This window comes from Lissotriton helveticus, chromosome 4_1, assembly GCF_964261635.1.
Source record: "Lissotriton helveticus chromosome 4_1, aLisHel1.1, whole genome shotgun sequence".
Lineage (NCBI taxonomy): Eukaryota > Metazoa > Chordata > Amphibia > Caudata > Salamandridae > Lissotriton > Lissotriton helveticus.
The window spans coordinates 1,599,484,853-1,599,508,545 of NC_136063.1; the positions used below are offsets into that span (position 1 = coordinate 1,599,484,853).

A 23,693-nucleotide genomic window follows, 5' to 3' on the forward strand; every position below is an offset into this window, starting at 1 on the left:
TTTTAGTGGTGTTATAGTTAGCTGGACATTTTACTCATACAAAACCATTGAAATTGCTCCTATACAGTTAGTTGTAGTAACTATATTTCGCGCACCCGCAGTCCACTGCTGATGATGTCACATATTAGATCATTCATGACATGGTCAGTGACATCACTGATGACATCTCAAATAACATCACTGATGACATCACTGATGACATCATCCACGTGAAAATCACATACACCTTTTCATACACTATTACAATTTTTCATCACTCTTTGTAAAATACAGAGTATCATATTTAAATCCATTGTCACAGCAATACAAGTATCTTAAAATCCACTCAGTGATTCATAGATGTATACACACATCTAATCACTTACCTATGGATTCACTCATCCATGCTGTCAATGAACAATAGAACACTATCAAAAATACTTATACATCTATATCGACATTAAACAACAGCACGCATACTATTCACATATGAAGTCATCCTACTCACTTATGCAAACAATGGATCATACTTACATATTTACTTAGCAAAACACTTATACAAACACCACTTCTTCTATTCATTTAGATAGTAAGTCATACTTAGTGAATTATAAAATCATTATTACAAGTATACAGTTATCCATACAGTCACTCACACAATCATTGTGTCTTATGTATACTTATTTATATACAACAACTGACACATACACTGCCTTTTATTTTTCTAGTTTGTTGGACCTGTACCTTTGAGAAATATATTTGCTCATCACCACACCCATAAAGAGATTCCCTCACCCAAACTGTTAGAACATGTAGTTTTAACTACATATATCTACTGAATCAACAATTCACACATCTTTGGACAGTCACACACCCCCCACGAACCACACACACTTTCACACTCCCATACAAATACTCAGTTAACTAATCAATAACTAATATAGACTTTCACATAGCTAGTAACCAACTGTAGAATCAGTTTACACAACAACTGACAAAGTGATACAGATATTCACACAGTTTAGTCACTATCCACTATAATTAGTGAGACATTATAAATTGGTCAAGTAAACAGTCAATTACACTGCTACTAAATCCTCCATCCAAATATTTATTTATATATATCCACTCATTCTTCAATGCAAATTGCTATATATATATAATGAATATTTAAATAACGAAGCAAACCACATTCACTGGATGATGTCATCAGTGATGTCATCAGTGATGACATTTGAGATGTCATCAGTGATGTCACTGACCATGTCATGAATGATCTAATATGTGACATCATCAGCAGTGGATTGCGGGTGCGCGAAATATAGTTAGTACAACTAACTATATAGGAGCAATTTCAATGGTTTTGTATGAGTAAAATGTCCAGCTAACTATAACACCACTAAAACTTAGTTTTTTGAGTGAATTTCAAAGGTTTTGTAAAAGCTAATTCCTAACTATATAACTCCTGAAACCTATGTTTTTTTCAGTGAATATATATATATATATATATATATATATATATATATATATATATATATATATATATATATATATATATATATATATATATATATATTACCTACTGACGGTCGCCAGTAGGTATATATAGTTAGGACCTAGTTTCCATAGGAAATCCACAACATTCTATTGGGAATAACTTTGGCACCGGTTGTTGAATCTTCGCGAATTTCTCAAAGAAGATGGCCCGTCCCGCTCCTTCCCTGAAAGTCTCGGGTAGATTCGTCAAGCGGGGGCCGAGAAAAAAGGGGGGTCCCAAAATGTGTTTTACCCATGTTAATTTCCATAGGACGATTAGACACGGCAACAGCCCGAACGGCTGAACGGAATTACATCAAATTTGGAAAAATGGTAGAGTCTGATTCGCAGTTCGCCCTTTTTGAGAAAATCGAATTTGAAAAAATGTATATATCTATAAGCGTGCACCGTGCGCGCACCCGTGTGCGCACCCACCGTGCGAGCGCCCCGTGATGTTTTGAAAAAAAAATGTTTTTGGGGGCCTTGGGGGTCCTTGTGGGACCCCCTGAGCAGGCCTAGAGGGTCAGGGTGCTTCTACCCTGCCCCCTTTTTGAGTTCTACACGTTTGTTTTTCTGCTTTCCTGTGTCTACCGAGGCACAAGATGGCTGCCAACAAATTCTGTTTTGGAGTGTTGACAGACAGTGGCAGCCAATCAGCATGCCTTCCCGAGGAAGCTGCATGCTCATTGGCTGTCAACACTTCAAACCAGGAAGTGCTGGCATCCAACTTGTGCTTGGTAGACCGAGGCACAAGAAAGCAGAAAAACAAACGTAGACACACCCTGACCCCCTAGGCCTGCCCAGGTGGTCCCTCAAGGACCCCCAAGGCCCCAATTTTTTTTTTTTAAACCTGGTCTGGTTTTTTTCAAATTACCCCCCGGGGGGACTAAATCGCGGGGGCATAGTGATAAAGAAGTGTGGGGGGTCCCCAATCCCCCCGACACTGCCCCGGGGACTGCCGCCCCCCGGGGCAAAGCAACGCAGCCCCCTGGAGCATACTGGAAGCTCCTGGGCTAGTTGGCCCCCAGGGACCCCCAGTATGCAAGGGGAATTAGTTCCCCCTCTGCAAAAGCGCCAGGGGGCTGCGTTGCAGAGAGGTGTGAAAACATTTTTTTTTCAATTTATATTAAAAATATGTAATGTAATGAATACATTTAAAAATTATCATTTACAAAACCATTGAAATTCACTGAAAAAACCATAGGTTTCAGCCACGTTATAGTTAGGAATTACCATTTAAAAAACCTTGCAAATTCACTGAAAAAACAATAGGTTTCACACACGTTATAGTTAGGAATTACCATTTTAAAAACCTTTGAAATTCACTGAAAAAACCATAGGTTTCACACCAGTTATAGTTAGCTGGTCATTTTACTCATACAAAACCTTTGAAATTCCCCCGTTATAGTTAGTTCAGCTAACTATAACTCGCGCGCCCGCAATGCACTTCTGATGATGTCACATATTACATCACTCATGACATGGTCAGTGACATCACTCATGACATCTCAAATCACATCACTGATGACATCATCCTTGTGAAAGAGTGGCAGACCTCCTCTCACTCTAATACACACATTCAAAAATAGAAACTAAAATTTTCAAGAAAATGGAGATACCAATACCAGTTACAACAACCTATTCCAACATCTACTTCCACATCCACTCATTCACCAACAGTTCTATATAGTCACTCATACATGTACTCAATCATCATATGTGCTCATACACCTATACATCCTGTTACACACCGATACTTGTCAATAGAGTTACTTACACACATACTAACACATGCAAATAAACTATCAAATATCCATTTACTTGCATATACAGCTATACACACAAACATACACATACTGACTCTCTTAAACGATCACTTATAGAAACACATACTTAGTTATACAGGAACTTATACATTTATATATCTATAAGCGCGCACCGTACGCGCACAGGTCCGCGTACCGTGCGTGTACCGTGCACGCACATGCGCGTACCTTTGCGTGCGCGAGCTGCATGTTGATTGGCTGCCACTGTCTGTCAACACTCCAAAACAGAAATTGTTGGCAGCCATCTTGTGCCTCGGTAGACTGAGGCACAGGAAGGCAGAAAAACAAACGTGTAGAACTCAAAAAGGGGGCAGGGTAGAAGCACCCTGACCCCCTAGGCCTGCTCAGGGGGTCCCACAAGGATCCCCAAGGCCCAAAAAAATTATTATATTTTTTTAAATCGCGGGGTACGCGCACAGTAAGCGTACCTCGCATAGGTACGCGTACGGTGCGCGCACCCCGTAAATTAAAATTATATATATAATTTGGGGGGGCCTTGGGGGTCCTTGTGGGACCCCCTGAGCAGGCCTAGGGGGTCAGGGTGCTTCTACCCTGCCCCCTTTGTGTGTTTTCCAACCTTTGTTTCACTGCTTTCTTGTGCCTTGGTTCTACCGAGGCACAAGATGGCTGCCAACACTTCCTGGTTTGGAGTGTTGACAGACAGTGGCAGTCAATCAGCATGCCTTCCAGAGAAAGCTGCATGCTCATTGGCTGTCACCACTTCTAACCAGGAAGTGTTGGCATCCATCTTGTGCTAGTGTTGACAGACAGTGGCAGCCAATCAGCATGCCTTCCCGAGAAAGTTGCATGCTCATTGGCTATCAACACTTCTAACCAGGCATCCATCTTGTGCTCGGTAGACCGAGGCACAAGAAAGCAGAAAAACAAATGTGTAGAACACAAAAAGGGGGCAGAGTAGACACACCCTGACCCCCTAGGCCTGCCCAGGTGGTCCCACAAGGACAAAAAAGGCCCAAATTAATTTTTTTAAAAACCCGGTCTGTTTTTTTTTAAATTACCCCCCGGGGGGACCAAATCACAGGGGCATAGTGATAAAGAAGTGTGGGGGGTCCCCAATCCCCCCCCACACTGCCCCGGGGACTGCTGCCCCCCGGGGCAAAGCAATGCAGCCCCTTGGCGCATACTGGAGGCTCCAGGTGAGCTAGTTGGCCCCCAGGGACCCCCAGTATGCAAGGGGAATTAGTTCCCCCTCTGCAAACACGCCCGGGGGCTGCGTTGCAGAGAGGTGTAAAAAAGGGTGTGGCCTCATTACACCTCTCTGCATGCAGCCCCCTGGCGCATACTGGAGGTTTCAGGTGGACTAGTTGGCTCCCAGGGACCCCTAGTATGCAAGGGAACTTAATCCCCCAATTTAGAACACTCTACAGGGTGCGTTTGCACAGTTTAAGTTGGGGAATTAATTCCTGTTCAATCCAGAGGTCCCCTAGAGGGAACTATTCCAACAGGTATCTCCAGTAAGCACCATGGAGCTGCGCTGCAGAGTGTTGTAAAAATGGGGCGTGCCCTCTGAATACCTGCCTGCAAAAATGTTGTAAATCAGTATAAAAAAATTAACAATTAATACATTTAAAAATTGTTATTTAAAAAACCTTCGAAATTCAATGAAAAAACAATAGGTTTCAGGCCTGATATAGTTAGGAATTTGCATTTAAAAAACCTTTGAAATTCACTGAAAAAACCATAGGTTTCAAGCCTTATATAGTTAGGAATTAGCAAAAAACCTTGCAAATTCACTGAAAAAACTATAGGTTTCAGGCCTTATATAGTTAGGAATTAGCATTTAAAAAACCTTTGAAATTCACTGAAAAAACCATAGGTTTCAGGCCTTATATAGTTAGGAATTAGCATTTAAAAAACCTTTGAAATTTACTCAAAAAACTATAAGTTTTAGGGGTGTTATAGTTAGCTGGGCATTTCACTCATACAAAACCATTGAAATTGCTCCTATATAGTTAGTTGTACTAACTATATTTCGCGCACCCGCAATCCACTACTGATGATGTCACATATTACATCATTCATGACATGGTCAGTGACATCACTGATGACATCTCAAATGACATCACTGATGACATCATCCACGTGACAATCACATACACCTTTTCATACACTAGTAAAATATTTCATCACTCTTTGTAAAATACAGAGTATCATATTTGAATCCATTGACACAGCAATACAAGTATCTAAAAACCCACTCAGTGATTCCTAGATGTATACACACATCTAATCACTTACCTGTAGATTCACTCATACATGCTTTCAATGAACAATAGAACACTATCAAAAATACTTATACACCTATATCGACATTAGACACAAGCACACAACCTATTCACATATGAAGTTATCCTACTCACTTATGCAAACAATGGATCATACTTACATACTTAGCTACACACGTACACAAACACCACTTCATCTATTCATTTAGATAGTAAGTCATACTTAGTGTATTATAAAATCATTATTACAAGTATACAGTTATCCATATAGTCACTTACACAATCATTGAGTCTTATATATACTTATTTATATACAACAACTGACACATACACTGCCTTTTATTTTTCTAGTTTGTTGGACATGTACCATTGAGAAATATATTTGCTCATCACCACACCCATAAAGATATTCACTCACCAAAACAACTGTTAGAACATGTAGTTTTAACATCATATATCTACTGAATCAACTATTCACACATCTTTGGGCAGTCACACACCCCCCACCGAACCACACACACATTCACTCTCCCATACAAATACTCAGTTAACTAATTAATAACTAATATAGACTTTCACATAGCTAGTAACCAACTGGAGAACCAGTTTACACAACAACTGACAAAGCGATACAGATATTCACACAGTTTAGTCACTATGCACTATATTTAGTGAGACACTATACATTGTTAAAGTAAACAGTCAATTACACTGCTACTAAATCCTCCATCCAAATATTTATTTTTATATATCCACTCATTCTTCAATGCAAATTGCTATATATATAATGCATATTTAAATAACGAAGCAAACCACATTCACTGGATGATGTCATCAGTGATGTCATTTGAGATGTCATCAGTGATGTCACTGACCATGTCATGAATGATGTAATTTGTGATATCATCAGCAGTGGATTGCGGGTGCGCGAAATATAGATAGTACAACTAACTATATAGGAGCAATTTCAATGGTTTTGTATGAGTGAAATGCCCAGCTAACTATAACACCCCTAAAATTTATAGTTTTTTGAGTGAATTTCAAAGGTTTTTTAAATGCTAATTCCTAACTATATAAGGCCTGAAACCTATGTTTTTTTCAGTGAAACAACACCTTCCTTGTAGGCACCAAAGAAGTTCGCCGCACACCGGACTTTGTAGAAAACAGGAGCTTTTTTTGCAGATTCATCAGCATGGCAGCACGTTCAATCCTAACATGTTTCAGCTCGCAGGGAACCTTGGTCACAGGTGAGCCATGTGGATCAATGAGGGCGTGACCTTGATTATGCCCGCTTTATCTAGGACTTCGGCGTCACTTCGTAGTCATAGAATAATACATTGTCCATAATGCACTGGGAAGTTCATTATTTCGATGTTGAAATTCCAGTCTGCAATTTCATTTTCCAAAATATTTCTTTTCTTTTCAGGGAAAGTGCGACCTGTATATTGAAGTATTCTCACTTCCCATGCACTCAAGCAGCTCAAAAAATCCTGCTATATATATATATTACCTACTGGCGCTCGCCAGTAGTTAGTTATAGTTAAAACCTATTATTTTCCATAGGAAAACCATTTTTTGATTTGCTAATAACTTTGGCGTCGTTTGACGAATCTTCGCAAAATTCTCCCAATAAAAGGTCTATCCAGGTCAGCTCCTATCCTAAAAGTTTGAGGGTGATTCATCAAGCGGGGGCTGAGAAAAAAGTGGGGTCCCAAAAAGTGTTTTGTCCATGTTAATTTCCATCAGAAACTTTAGCCAAGGCTACAGCCCGAACTGCTGAACAGACTTACATCAAATTTGGCAAAAAGGAAGTGCTTGGTTCAGAATGCAACCTTTTTTTTAAATGGTGTGAATCCGTTCAGGAGCTGCTGAGAAATTCGAAAAATAAAAGTAAAAAAGTCTATTTCCCATGGGAAACTTTAGCCAAGGCTACAGCCCGAACTGCTGAACGGAATTACACAAATTTGGCAAAAAGCTAGTTCTTGGTTCAGAAAGTGATCCTTTGTAAAATGGTGCAAATCTGATCAGTAGTTACTGAGAAAATCAAAAAAGAAGAATATCGATATCTAGGGGTGGGTGGGTTCGCGACTAGGGGTGGGTGGAATTTGCGTAGTCGCACTACGCAATGCTCCGCGAAACGGTAAAAAATCTCTGCGAGCACGCAAAAGTTAAGCGAACACGCGGAATTGCTTGTTCCACCCGTCCGTCATGCTTTTTTTATCTGTTCGCGAAAGCTGTTTGCATGCTCGGGGAGAAATATCTTGTGAACACGCATTTTGAAAGCGCAAACAAGCAAAAAATTCAGTGAAGCCGCAGATCGCAGAATTTTTGGCAATTCCGTGTTTTCTGTGGAACACGAAATTACCCAAATTCCTCGAGTGGAACGGAATTTACCGCCCAGGCCTATTTGCGAACCCTCCCGACCACACGCTTCATTCTAATTGGCTGCCAACACTCCAAACCAGGAAGTGTTGGCAGCCATCTTGTGACTCGGTTCTTAAACAGTAAAAGAAATTGAAAAATGAAGAAAAGGTGGCAGGGTAGAAACACCCTGACCTCCTAGGCTTGCTCAGGGTGTCGCACAAGGGCCCCCCAATTTTTAATATATATATTTTTTTTAAACGCTAAATGCATGCTGGGTGCGCGAATCCGGATGAGAATTAAAAAAAAGAAATTACGCAGAGGGTCTCCCACTTCATTTACATGCGCCACCAGGTGGGCCAGGGGGCAATCGTATAATCATACTGCCACCTCCTCGGGGCTATGTAAATTAGGTGCGGGAAGGCACATGGCCCTCCTGCAGCCCCGAGGACTACCACCACCCTGGGTCTTTGAAAATAGAGGGAGGGGGCCACGCAGCCCCCCCTCCTGGAGCACTTGATGGCTCTGGGGACCGCCACCCTCTAGGGCTGGCACCTGCAGGGTACCAGGGTGTCCACCCCCAGGACATTGCCGTTTGCTATTACAGGGCGGGAGCTTGGCTTCCACCCTGTGATAGCAAACCCTGGTTTGCTTTGTTGAAGCTGGAGGAGGAAAACGTTCTCTCGCTTCAATAAAGGAAAGGAGAATTGCTTTTGGGCAAGGTAAGCTGCATGTTAGCAGCTCCTGTTGCCCAAAAGGAATGCCGGCTCCCGCAGGAGGCAGAGAGCCGGGGGAACAGTAGGGGTATTGGGGCTCCCCCTACGGTCGCCAACAGAGAGGCCAGGTTCCAGGGAATGGGCCTGGGGCCAGAAGGGGCCTGGGAGGGGGGCTACACGGCCCCCCTCCTCTTTCAAAAAAAAATAATGAAAGTGAACGCTTTTTATTTTTCTAAAAAGTTTGAATACGAAGGGTGCATGGCTCTCAGTGCTGCCCCCTTAGTGTGAACGCGCTGGGTGCAGCTCTCGAGTACTTATCAGGTCTTTAAAACACCGAGGGGCATATTCTCAAGGACACATCGCTCAGTTAACGGCACTTTATTGCAGCCAAAATGGTGATAAATTGAAAGCACCATTCGCAAGCTGGTGCATCAGCGGATATCACCAGTTTACCAGGGATAGCAGCCTCAAAAAGCATTGTCACGGATGACCCCGGCAAATATCGCTAATGATATGCAGAGTAGGCGTTCCTGTGCAAAAAGCAGCAAACACACTACTTCGCAACTTTCTCAACCACCAGCAAGATCAGCGAAGAGAATACAAAACAGGTGATAAGGTGCGTTACCACCAGGAAGTTTACACCTGCTCTGACCTGGTGTAAAGTCGGACCACAACCTGCAACATGAAAGGGAGCCCAGCCCACAGCCACACCTGGACCACAACAGATGCAATGGAGCCAATGATCATACAGCTCAGACACCCAACAGTGCTGCAACACCCCCCGCCACCAGCCCCTTGTCTGCCATCCCCACCTGACACCCCCCAACCAACACGTTAGACAGCAACCTTCCGAAATCTGGAACATAACAAATCGGCTGATGTTTCACAATTATAATAAAAAAGATGCATGTGAGGTTGGACAAATGAGAATTACAGTCATCTATGGATTTACATATAAAACACTTTATTTAAATAAAACAACAAAATAAAAGTAGGTACAGCCATGGCATGTCATCCCTTGACAATCTGTGAATCACTGCCTGCAAGACAAAAACCAAAGATCAGATTTTGCGTCATGCGCCCATCATAGGAGAGGGAGAGATAGAGAAAAAGAGCACGAGTGAGAGAGAGAAGAAGAGAGAGGGAAAGAGAGAAACAGTGTGAAACAGAGAGAGAAAAAGTGAGAGAGAGGGAGCGAGGAAGAGAGAGAGAAAGGAAGAGATGGAGAGAGAGAGTGAGTGCCGACACTGGACAAAACCCTCACAGTCCACCTTTCCGCCACCGGTGTGTCTTCAACTACGTGCAGAGACATAGTGCAGCCGCCAAGCTCACTCTTCTGATACATAGTTTAGAATCAGTAATGGCAGAGTACATACAACTGCACACACCTAAATCACTGTCCCACACCAGCGCACCCAGGCTGCTCCATCCCATCCAATCCCGCTGCCCAAAGGTGTCTGCCCGCCCCTGCGCACACAGGCTGCTGCACCCCACCCACTCCTACTGCCCAGAGGTGTCTGCCTGCCCCTACGCACCCAGCCTGCTGCACACCATCCACTCTCACCACTCAGAGGGGTTTGCCCGCTCCTGCGCACCCAGGCTGCTGCACACTATCCACTCCCACCGCCCAGAGGTGTCTGCCCGTCCATGTGCACCCAATCCACTCCCACCGCCCAGAGGTGACTGCCCACCGCTGCGCAAACAAGCCTCTCTGCTCACCTTCCGCCACCGGCGTGTGTTCAAGATGGCCCACCACGTGCCAAAGCAACCTCCTCAGCCGTGGCGTACACGCCGTCCAGCCGAGCTCACAATTTAAATCGGGTCTTGATTGCCAGGATGGTGTATCGAGGCCACACATCATCGCAGGCTGCACACCCGCTTAGCTCTGGTGGCACTAACTCAGTGAAACTCAGGTCATCGCCACTTGGCGGGTGGCCCATGTCGGGCAAAGTGCCCCAGCTGCCACCAACTCTATGTACTTCAAGTCATAGGAGAGAATGGAAATGGCCTCCAGCACATGTGCCGGGCCTTTTATTGGCCCATGTGCTGCATGGGTGTGGTGTGGGTGTAAACCAGCTGTGAGGGAGTGGCTGTGGGATTGCTGACAACTAGACCTCTGACCAGCAGATCACTACAATGAAAACCTGGGCCATGTAGCATTGTCGTCCCTCCCTGTAAGCGTAAGCAGAGTGGGCTGGCCTGGCATTTGCTAGTCTTGCCTGAGGCTGTGAACAATGACTCCGGAGCTCTGGGCGTGGTTCCGTCCTGGGCTGTATGAGGAATCAACTGATGCGGGTGTCTCTGTTGAAGTGTTGCCGCCACGCGAGCCGCAAGCGCCAATGTGTCACCCTGTGACCCAAGTCTCACAACATGGCCAATATGGAAGGTAGGGGTAATCCCTGACCCTACATTCATCCATACTTCCACACATGAAAGATCGTGCACATGACATACCTGTGTGGATATGAATGTTTATTGCGCATTCAGTGGAGTGTTGCAGCTGTAGCAATACAGGGCCATGCAAAGCCCAAATTTCAGTTTTTGGCACATGGAGGGCAGCCAATTAGAACCTAGCTCATGCTCCACCAACATATGTAGTTATCTAATCACTCCGCCAATCCCCAAGCACTTAGAAAATTAACCATACACTCTCCTTGCAGTACTCTAATGATCCAGTCTCTACCTATGTACTTATTTAATGACCGAGACAAAGTTACATAACCCAAGTTTTCACCACTGCCAGAGGTAACATGGTTGGGTGCGCTGTCCATAGCACAATGTAATGTGGTAGGGGCCAGGGGCAGCATCATGCATACATAATGAACACACGGACACAGTTACATAGATAGTGGAACTAGGTACGGGCACGTGTGCTCGGCCCCTTTTTATTACCTGAGTCACATGTCCAGTGACGTCTGTGCTGGGTGCGTGTGGGGTGAGTGTAAGCCAGCCCTCAGGGAATGGTTAGTGCTGACAACAATTACAATAGTAATTATCAGATCACACACAGAGATTCAATCATAAAGATGTGAAATAATGCACAAAATATTCTATTGTAAAGGGTCCATGACTTGTGGTGCAGTGAGGTAGGGGCAGCAGATCTGAAATCATACACAAAAGATTCTATCATAAAGGGTCCATGAGTTGTGGTGCAACGAGGTAGGGGCATCAAAAGCATTCAGCGTGTGCACAGATAGCGATGACGCGTGGTCTGGGAGGGCCGTACTGGTAGCAATGTCTCTTGCCTACTGGCCTGTGTCATCTGCAATCGCGACTCTATCTGAACTGTCAGCACTATTGACCGCAGTGTAGGCCGGTGGCAGAGGTCAGCAAGGGCCAACATGGCCAACAGTCACATGGCATTCACTTGAGATGCACAGTTAGTGGCACTTAAAGCACTCAGCATTACCGCAGCCAGCGATGATGTGTGGTCCGGGCCGGCCGCACTGGGAGCAACGTCAGTTGCCCAGTGGACTGCGTCATCTGCAATCGCGACTCAATCTAAATTGTGAGCCCTGCTGTCCGCAGTGTAGATCGAAGGCAGTAGTCAGAACAGACATTGATGAATGCTTTTTGTCACTTCCTCTTGACAAAATCTGACAATTCTTCAATTCTGTCTGCAATTAATAAATCCAGACTGAGTTCAAATTGTGATCTCTGCTGTCCGCATTGTAGACTGCCATTCAGTGTTCCTTTGGAATTGCAAGATGAATTTGGTCATTGTACTAAAGCTATAACTGATATAAAACAAGTTCTTGAAGCAAGGATACTAAAAGGATATTATGTAGGTTTTATGGACGTAATACTTAGTTGCCTACTGGACTCTGCAATTAATGAATCAAGAGTCAATTTTAAATGTGAGCCCTGATGACCGCAGTGTAGACCGGAGGCAGCGGTCAGCAAGGGCCCACAGCCATGTGGCGTTGAGTTGAGCTGCACAGTTGGTGTCACCTGAAGCAACCAGTGTGTGCGGAGCCTGCGATGATGTGTGTTCCGGGCGGGCTGCACTTGTAGCAATGTCTTTTGTCTAATGAATTCTGCCTTAATAAGGCTACGTGGCGATGACTTGTGGTGCATTGAGTTAGTGGCACCTGAAGCACTCAGCGTGTGTGCGCCCTGCAGTGATGCATGGTCTGGGTGGGCCGCACTGGTAGCAATGTCTATTGCCTACTGGAATGCGTCATCTGCAATCGTGACATGATCTGAATCGTGAGCCCTGCTGTCCGTAGTGTACATCAAAGGCAGTAGTCAGCCCAGACATAACTCTGCGGTGCTGTGTCGCTGGGTTCACAGGGGGCCTGTGTCGAGGAGGCCGGCTGTCACGGCGGCTGCTTTGTGGCTGGGTGAGGGCTGCCGCTCTGGCAGACATGTTGGCCTTCCCAGAAGTGAACCACACCTAGAACCCCGGCCTATTTATTCACACTCCTACGCTGGAGTGGCGTACATTGGACTAGCCCACTCCGCTTCCGCTTCCGCTTACACTTATAGAGGGGGACGACACAGCTACATGACAGAGATCTTCCCTACTGCCTCAGGTAACATGGTTGCGTCCACTGTCCACAACACTACAAGCACCAGCAGTATATGTACACATGTATAGGTCTGTGCTCTGCATAGTGAGGTCTGTCCAGCACATCACCGCTACACTTGGCATTGTGTGCACTGTTATTGATGGGTGACTTGCGTCCTTCACACATACTTGGTTGGCACATCTCCCAACATTCAGCTATTGTGTGGCTGAGGGGCCATGTCGTTTTCTGAAGGTCCACTGTCCTGTTCTGCGCTGCCTCGGTGGTAGTAGACATATCATTAGCGTTAGCTGTTGCTCTCATCTATGGCGATGTTTTTTTACTGAAGCTATCGCTGGAAAACTGGCGATATCGGCAGTTTTCACCAAGTTGAGAATGGGATGATAATTAAAAATCACCGAAAAAACCATAGGTTTGATGAACATTATAATTAGAAATTAGCATTTAAAAAAAAACTTGAAATTCACTGAAAAAAACGTAGGTTTCAGGCACGTTATAGTTAGAAATTAGCATTTAAAAAACCTTTGAAATTCACTGAAAAAACCATAGGTTTCAGGCACGTTATAGTTAGAAATTAGCATTTAAAAAACCTTAGAAATTCACTGAAAGAAACATAGGTTTCAGAGACGTTATAGTTAGTTGAACATTCTTCTTGTACAAAACCATAGAAATTCCCCTGTTATAGTTAGTTTAGCTAACTATAACTCACGCACCCGCAATGCACTGCTGATGCTGTCACATATTACATCATTCAGCACATGGTCAGTGACATCACTGATGACATTTCAAATGACCATTGTGCTGCAGTTTGAATGTGCTGGGCAAAGAAACATGTCTTTCCCATGAAGGATAAGCCTATTTGTACATAAGTCACCCCTAAATTTTCCTTTAAAGCCAAGGAACAGGGTGTAAAATGTAGGTGGGATTAAAATTGTTATTTTTCACCTACACTTAGAAAAGATTAGAAAAGTGCTGAAAATGTATTCCCTGCTTAGTCTTCAAAACTAAATGAATCGTAACAAAGTACATTTTTTATAACTTAAGCAGAACGTTTTGTAAAAATGTACTGTACGCTGTATGAGTCAAAAATGGTTTAAGAACATTCCTGGCAATCATCACTCCCCTAATGCTGGAATACACTTTCTTGGGTGGAAAATGTAATAACCCTGAATCAGGGGACAATGGTTTGCCTTTGGCCCCAGGAAAGGCCAATGAGTGTTAACTGTTGACCCCTTAGCGGGAATTATCTATCTGGCAGTGGCAAGGAACAGTTAGCAAAACAAAGGACAGATTTAGCTCTATCTCTTTTGACTTGGAGATACCAAAGAGAGCTTCTTCAATTCATTCACAGAACCTTCCCAGATAGTTAGGCTTCAGCCACAGAAGAAAGGAAAGCCAGTTTTGACTGTAACAAGTAGGGGAGTGGCCAAGATGCCATGCCTGATGCCCACTGAGACGCGCCACGTTAAACAGGAGTTCTTGGGCAATTTTACAGTAAGACAAAGAGAAGGTTATGTAAAACAAGGCCAGGGGCCTGCAAGAAAATGATTAGGATTGGGCAGTAGGATTGTTCCAATCATTGGCTTGTGCTCAGTGAAAATCTGGCACCTCTACCACTGTCTTCTCAGGACATTCCTGTAATGGCCCTGCTGAAAGAAGAATCCTGACTTCTGACTCCTGACACCTGCTGGAAGAAGGGTGATAGAATCCTGCTGGCACCCAGGGGCTGGAACTGCTCTGCTATGATCAATTGGTTAGCCTTCTGTTTACCTGCTTCAGGGACACAAAAAGCAGAAAGACTCCTCACTCCTAGAGGGCTCAGATGAGTGAAGAGGAGTAGTCCCTGGCTAGAGTGAGACCTGGTGCCCTGAGTCCTGCCCAAGGAGCTTGGGACTGAAGTATTTACCGAAAGAAGCTTTCCAGCAGCTGAAGACCAGGTCTGAAGGTCTGAAAGTAAGCTGCTCTGGTAACGCAAGGCTTGCTCAAGAACCACATTCAGACAGTACATGATGCTAGCTTAGTAACAGGCGCTTGGGCACATCATATGTGGAAGCGGCACAGTCTACGTGTCCTTCACTGGCACTGATGTTGCAAATCATTTCTTTAGAATTCACCATTACTGGTACATTGCATTAGCTTGGAAAGCCTCATAATGCCACAAGCAGAGAACACGTGGGTAGCAACAGCCACACCACCTCAGACCACGCAGGTATCACGCAGTGTTGGTCTCTTCTGATTGGCCTGATGTTCTATACTTGTGTATCTTTCTGAGGCTACTGTGGGCAGAAGACCCCATCTTGCTTAATTTCTCAAGAAATGTCTTAATCCTGTACTTCGTCTGGACATATATTGCATGAATAATGACGTTTTTCCTTTGTGGTTTGCACCAGTGAAAGGCTTTGGAAGACTTCTCCTTGTTGAACATTCAGTGGCTATGCTGTCTGTTTCAGTGCTGCACATACTATTGATTTGTACTGTGTATTATAATACATTTTCTCTTTATCATATGTGCTGACAGACTGGTATTTCTTGACTAGGCTTCTGCACCTTCATAAGATCTGAGTACTGTAGGAAGAAGACGATGATACCTCTTGGTCTGGGAAGTGGACATAGAACCAACTCAATGGGCTCAATGTATGTTGAGTTCAGTGACATCATATAGTCCGACAATTTTGTCTGTTACAGTTTTCAAAGTCTTCAGTTTATTTTTTAAGAAGAAGAACTTCTTTGGACAACGAGTCAACTTTGGCCACAACATCTTGAGCATCACTACTATCTCTGTTGAACTTCTGAAATTCTGAATGTTAAGGCGGACCATTTTTCCTCAATTCGTTTAAAAGCGGCAGTCGTCTCCACATTACAAGGTTTTAAAATCTTAATTTCGTCTACAATATCCTCTAGCGTTAGAGGGAGTTGAAATTTTGTAGGGGAAGTTGAATCTTCCTTTGCTCTTTTATCAAAATTACCAGTTCATTGTTATGAGGATTTATGAGAGAGGTAGTTGAAGCAAAATATTTAGAAGTAGAGGTTACCTGGTTATCCCTTATGAAGAAGCCAAGCTAACTTGCTGCTCAAGAAATAATAAAAGTTGAATATTTCGTGCAAATGATCATCAAATTTGTCATTAAAATCTGTAAACAGAACCTAAACAGAAGAGGTGAACCAGAAACTGCTGTGAAAACCATAGACAACCATAAATGAGTGATTACTTCACAGCAGCAGTGCTGTAATATGAGGTGCTATACAAGAATCTAAAAATAAAGGGCAATTTGTATTTACTATATATTGTTAGTGTTGGATGCTTTTAATAAGCCTGGGGTCCAAATTAGCCTAAAATAACATTTTACTCGAATTAACTTTGGAGTCTGCAGCAAAACATTGATATAGATCAAAGTTAACTGAAAGGGACGAACTGTGGAAATGATGTATAAGAGCAGTGGGAGCTGCACTGAGGGAACACATTAATACCGAATTTACAGAGCTCTTAGGTCTGGTGTCTGTTTGACAGACTCCAGGCCAAAACCATCAACAATCCAGGTGAAAGTATGCAAAATAGATGGAGTTTCTCACATTAGGTAATTGGAATTCGCGATCTCCAGCGTGTTTCCTGGTGAGGTTCAGAGCTACGCTGACAATGACTTTGAAAGAGTGTTTGCGAGGGCACAGGCCTGAATACAGAGGATTTGACTTTAGCTTAAAGGTTGGAAGATAGAGGTCCCTGTCCTAAGGTTGTGATCAGGTGCTGGAATTGCCCTTTTGCTTGGCTGGACTTCTTGGTACCCCCGATGCAGTGAAAAAGATACAAATTTCCAGTGTAGGGTTTTGGAAGGCTTTATCTTTCAGACCACCTGTTATTTAATTGTAAAGCGCAAACTTCACCACCTTTTTCGTCTGTGTGGGGTCCTGCATATGAAACAGTAAAAACACAGCACCCCCTTATACAGGCTGCTTTGATATCCCTCAATAAACATGGGTGTACTATGTTATCATGAAATGCACCTAGACTTATCATTTACAATCATTCAGCTGATACAGGAGGATCAACTCAGTCATTAGAATGAAAAGCAGATTGAGGGAAAGGGACAACAACACTGTAATGAGACGCTCTTGTGGAAGTCTCCATGGGCCATATGTAAATATCCATTTTGCATTTCCAGAATAGCGAATTCCAAGAAATTACTATTTAGGAAATGTAAAATGGAATGTACAAAATCAGAGATTTCCTAATAGCGATTCCTACAAAGTAGGAATCGCTTTTATCAAATTGCTATTTAGTAGGGGTGGGCGGAATTTGCGTAATCGAGTTACTCAAATCTCCGCGAAACACTTAAAAAGTCTCCGTGAACATGCAGAAATTCCGCGAACACGCAGAATTGCTTGTTCGCGATGCTTTTTTACTGTTCGCAATTGCTGTTTGCATGCTCAGGGGGAAATATCTCGCAAACACACATTTTAGAAAGCGAACAAGCAAAAAATGTTGTAAAGTCGCGGAACACAGAATTTTGGGCAATTTCGCCTTCTCCACCTAATGCGAAATTACCCAAATTCTGCAAATTCTGCGAGCGGAACTAAATTTACCACCCAGGCCTACTATTTAGAAAAATGCACAACCAAGGGTGCCGATGGGCCTAAGGTCCCCCTTGATGCAGCCCAAAAAAAAAGTGGGGCACAAGTAAAGTGCACAAAATGTCCTAAGGGCAAGTATGCACTTTTATGTGGTGCTTTTTTAAAATTCCACATAGTCACCACCAACTTTGTGTCGACGGTGATAGAATTTCCTAAATGCCCATTTCGCATTTAGGAAATGATTGTACATGTGCTTAGGAAATCGCAAATAGGAAATCTCATTTTGTGATTTCCTATTTGGATGAAAATCACGTTTTTCGAATCCCTATCTGACCTTGTAGATATGGAAAGGCAATTTAGCATTTATTAAAGGACCGTAATTGTGATCCGATCCAATAAGAAATGGTAAATCCTTTCGTACATATGGCCCTTTCAATTGGTTTATCGTAGCGTTCTGTGTGCTGTGCAGATGAATGCTATTTTGCTGGCATTGATGCTTGTGAATGTACAATTCTAACTAGTACTTTGTTTCTTTACCAGGCGTCCCGGGAATCCTTCCTCGATGTCTGCTTACTGCCGTATGTCAGCAAGATATGTCAGGCGATCGAATAGTAGGTATTGCATGAGATTTTCAATAAGTTATGTAAGAACAACCTATGAACTACACAGGCATCAGTTAGTAAACACAATCACCAGAAACAACACTAGAAAACTATGACTTCTTTTCTCTGTGCATCTCCCCACCAGGCCCCGTCAATACGGCTCATTTAATTCCACATTCAGTTTATATGGTTTATGCCAACCTACATCACTGTCTAGAAACAAACTTATGTCTTCTGGCTCTATTTTTTACAATGTTTCTTTTTTTTTTCCACGTTGGTAAGTGTAGGGTTTCTTTTTTATTTTGGAGATAACTCTTACCTGCTTTTCTTTGTGATTTTTTTCAATCAGAGGATTGAAAATCAACCAGTCAAAGTTGCAGGATTCAAGAAATTATGTTTTTGCTCCTGGCAAATATTGTTTGTTTGTTGCACTGTGGCTTCACTCTAAAGGTGAAAATATTAAGTTTGTGTTTCACGCGGGATGGATTACGTTCCTTTTCTGGGTCATGAACACAATTGAAAGTACACTTGCATAATACCTGTGCTAATCTCTATGATTTCAAGCCTTTCACATAGTGCCAACATCGGCCCATACCCCAAACCGCTCACAACAATTTCCCATATTAACAGACACCACACAATGTTTTGTTGGAGAAAGTTGTTGCAGCTTTATTTGCATAAACATTATGCCAACATGTTGGGTTATCTTACGGGCGAGCCAGGGTCAGGCCGCCCCTCGCGATCTGCCCAACTGATGAGCCATAAACCCACTTTGGTGTTACCCACAGGGGCGTTGTCAGTTTTGGGGGAAGGGCTAACCCCCTCCCCCCGGCGGACCTCCAGTCTACCCCTTACTCACGCCCCTCCCCCTACGGGGGCAGAGCATTGCAGGCAACCCCTGGTTGCTCAGGTCCACAACTGCCCGAAGGACTAACGGGGTGCTGTCACTCCTCCAGGATCCCACCGAGGATCTCCCTGGGGATAATTGGCTCTCGCACCCTTACTATGCTCCTGTAGAGGGTGCCCTTCTCTACTTCTCTACCTTCCAGCGTTGGATCGCCCTGTAACTCCGCCTGCAACACAAAGCAAAATAGTACTAGATAACTCCCCCCTGCTGCCCGACAGCCGGGTTAGCGGCAGGGAGGGAAAACAGCGTCCCGGCAGCACCGCTCGTCCGGTCAAGGGGGAACAGGGTCCGCCCACGCAGCTGATCAGGGGTCAAAGAGGGCACCAGGCCCGCGACCCCAGGCCATATACCTTCCGCTCCGCCCCTCCCCCGCTGGAAGTAACATAATTGGAGACCCTCTGGGTCCCAAACACTAGACCGCTCTTTGGGGGTCTGTGCCATCCTGTGGCACTAAGAGTGGTCGCCCTCTTAGGTGGCCCCCTTCGGAGGCCCGGGGCAGCCTGGCATAGTGCCAGCATCGGCCCATACCCCAAACCGCTCACAACAATTTCCCATAATAACAGACACCACACAATGTTTTGTTGGAGAAAGTTGTTGCAGCTTTATTTGCATAAACATTGTGCCAACATGTTGGGTTATCTTACGGGCGATCCAGGATTAGGCCGCCCCTCGCGACCTGCCCACCTGATGAGCCATAAACCCCCTGTGGTGTTAACCGCGGGGCCTTTGTCAGTTTTGGGGAAAGGGCTAACCCCCTCCCCCCGGCGGACCTCCAGTCCATCCCTTACTCACGCCCCTCCCCCTATGGGGGGCGGAGCGTTGCAGGCAACCCCCGGTTGTTCAGGTCCACAACCGCCCGAAGGACTAACGGGGCGCCGTCACTCTCCAGGATCCCACCGAGGATCTCCCTGGGGATAATTGGCTCTCGCACCCTTATTGTGCTCTTGTAGAGGGTACCCTTCTGTACCTTCCAGCATTGGATCGCCCTGTAACTCGCCATGGCTCTGGGTGTGGCCCCCGCCGCCCCAGAGCCCCCCCACCTTATATTGCTCTTTCGCTTACCACCTGCTGCTACCAGTGCCTCCGCTACATCTAGCAGGAAGAGGTCCATCCCCACTTTGGATAGGTGTTTGCCGTCCTCTTCAAAGCACCCTGTGCATTTTGCATGTAGCAACCCGTGCCTGACCAAACCAAATCCTCTTTGCTCGGTGAATTTGCGCATTGCGCTGTTCACCCGCCTGCACGAGGCCTCCATTGCCTCCCCTGACCTTGCGCCCCGCCAAGATAGCCTCGGGGTAATTTCGGAACACCATATCTCACAGATCCCCAGCAAATTGCTCAATTCGCCCAAAGTGCTCCTCATCATGTGCAGCAGGCCCCTGCGCCCCAGGTGAAACCAACTCATCTTCTCCTAGGTGTATTACCAATAAATCGGGTGGTGAGTCCCTCTTGCCCAGTTTCTGAAGAATTTTCCGCTTCAAGATATTCCAGTGCATGTCGGGAGTTCCCAGCCCCTGACCCTTCACTTCCAGCCTGCTGCTGCCAATGCTTGGCCTTATTATAGCAGAAATAGGGCTATTCCTACTTGGGCAGGTGAACCTCAAAGCCCCGTTGCTCTTCCAGGGTCCAACGTGAGGACTACCCTGTGGATTTTTGGCTTTCGCACCCTTACAGTGCTCCTGTAGAGGGTACCCTTACGGTACCTTACAGCCTTTGGATCATCTTGTAATTCCACCACAGCACTAGGTGTGGCTGCCGTCCCCCCAGGGCACCCCACCACCATAGACCTAGTTACCTACAGCCTGTTCATTCAGAGGCCTCCCTTGGATCAAGCAAGGATATGTCTGTTCCTCCTCTGGACAGCAGTGCTTTCCAGCAACCAAAATATCCTATCAGTTCTGCCGCTCCACAGGACTGTGAACTGTATCAGTAATATCCCTGAACCTCTAACTATCACTGCAAACTCTGCTTTGGAGATGTCCCTATTAGTGCTCCATCCCCCCATTTCAGCACTGTCAAGGCCAATCGCACCCTCCTGGGAATGGCTCACTCGCGCCCCCTGCACAAAGCAAGGCCTATATCTATGTGTAGCCCATAACCTTGCATTTATTCCAGACAGTGTATCGGGGTTCTGTTGAAACATAGTTTGCTTGACTGCCAAGTGCACGTTGCTCTGTCCAGGATATGATTTTTCACTACTCCGTTTCCGGCTGCCAAGCTGCTGATCTTGCCCGCCCCAACCCTGGGCGAACTAAAAGAGGTTATACTGCTATCCATAAGCAGCTGCTGTTGCTAATGATGGTCCCATACATAACTGGTAAACTCGGTGCTGTACTATATCACTTACACATGGTGCAGCACCCTTGGCCCATCACATCAACTTTACAAACCCAGGAGCGAGCCAGAGCTTGCTACCCCAGGTCCATGATGCACATGCCTTACTCTAAGGAGCTCCACCCCCCGGAGCATACGTCCCCTCTCCCCAGCTGTGTGCAAACCCTATAGTGTGTCACAAGTACTGACTTTCAGATAACTTCTGGAAAAGACCCTTGGGCACCCTCCTAAAGATACCATTACAGTCTTCTGCCCATCTTCCCTTGTGGGTACCCCCTACTGTGACCTAAGAGCTGAGGCCAGTATTTGCCTAAGGTACTTGAGCACAACTGGGGCTGTTGTGTAAGGAGCTCATGGTAATAGCACAACCGCTAGACTTAACACTGCTTCTACTCTCCCCGACAAGAAGTCAGAATCAGGTTGTCACCTTGCCCCCCAAGGGCACTTAACCAGGAACAGCATTCAGGCTCCGAGCCCGGTGCACCCCTGGCGAATCCTGCTTCCGTTCCCACCCGACCTTCTCAGAGTGGTGCCTGTGTACTTGATCTGATTGTCCTGAAATTAGAAAACAGGTTACACTCCAATCCTGGACGTGCTGATCCAGAACCCCACACACTGGCCCCAGTGTGTTCTTCCCCTGTACCTGCTCTGAGCCCTGTCAGGCCAGCCTGCTAGGCGTGGGTTGACCATTATAGACTGAAACCCATGTGTTTCTGGAAGAGAGAACAAATCCATGAAAACTACCCCTAACCAGCATTGACAGGTAAGCCTATGATAACTCGATCGCCAGGATCAGAGCCCGTTACTTGCGCACCAGTTGCTGTACCAAAGAACACATTCCCTTATTGCACATGGGGTGCATGGAATGCCCAGATACACCAGTTGTTTAAAAGATAACACATTTCAATTTATCACAGGGGGATGCATGATTTGCCCACATTCTGCCACTGCTTACCGAGAGAACACCCCAATTTGTGTCCAGTAAGTCAACAACTTGCCCAGACTCATCAGTTGTCTTACAAGAGAAAACATCCAATTATTGCACAGGAGCTACCTGCTATGCTCAGACTCACCATTTAACTACCAATGTATTACTTCCATGGAGTGTAACCGGCACGCCCACAACAGGGACAGTAATGACACCTGGGAGAACATGGGTGTCCCAGACCCTAGCTCACTGCCTCCAGTGTGCTATGCCCCTTATACCTGTTGATAGTTCAGGTGGCCCCCATGTGAGTAGGGCGGTTCTCCAGCACGGTTCCTGCATTTGAGACATAAAACATTCATTAGAAGCCCTGCCCCCTCCATATAGCAATATGGATTCTCTGCAATGAGACAGGGGCCATCGATGCCCCCCACGCTACCAAGGTCAAGCCTGTTTGTCAGTTACTAATACTAGTTTGTCCGCATTACATTCTCGTAAGGAGTTGGGTGGGGCAAATACTAGCATACCTCCCGCGCCTGATGCAGTAGTGTAGTGTCTAGAAACTAAGTCAAATATGAATCACTTCTTAACTCGTCACCCTTACTATTCTTCCCAGAAACACTTCCTCCTCCCAGGCCTTCAAAACTGACCTCAAAGTTCTCCTCCTTCAAAGACACTTCCAAATTTAATTCATGCCCATCTATTATGTGAAGGAAGACCTTATTATAGACCATTCTCTACACGTTGACTATGGAAGTGTCATCCCATTGTGCCCTTAGTGGTTTTAGAGTCTGCCACTTACTGCAGTATTACCCTTTCACCTGTATATGGCACTCATTTGTAACATGCACACGTCACTTTTCTCCTGTAACACACTGTTTGCTACCTCTTACATTGTGTTTGCTTTCGATACGGTATTGCTTTGAAAATCGGGAGGATCCAGCATAAATGGGGTCTAGTGGCATATAAGTATAAACATCTTTGCAGCAGGCGTATTACGCCCCTGAGTTGCGAGGGAGTAGGGCGTACCAGGAACCTCCGCTCACCTATAGCCCCAGTAAACTTGATCCTGTGAGGTGGCCATTGTGGGCCATACCTCACATTCGGAGTCCAGGGTTGACATTCTCACCTACGGATATCGAAACAGGCTGGACTTAAAGCCAGGT

The 23,693-nt window shown here is 45.1% G+C and overlaps 1 protein-coding gene across 2 annotated transcripts in view; it reads left to right on the top strand.

The window, feature by feature from the left end:
* The window catches only part of AOAH (acyloxyacyl hydrolase), a 919,324-nt gene that overhangs the window by 339,599 nt on the left and 556,032 nt on the right, over window positions 1-23,693 (top strand). For both annotated transcript variants that reach the window (XM_078688219.1, XM_078688220.1), the window contains exon 6: window positions 18,300-18,370. In XM_078688219.1, the coding sequence (XP_078544345.1) occupies window positions 18,300-18,370 (71 nt within the window). The remainder of the gene's footprint in view (window positions 1-18,299; window positions 18,371-23,693) is intronic.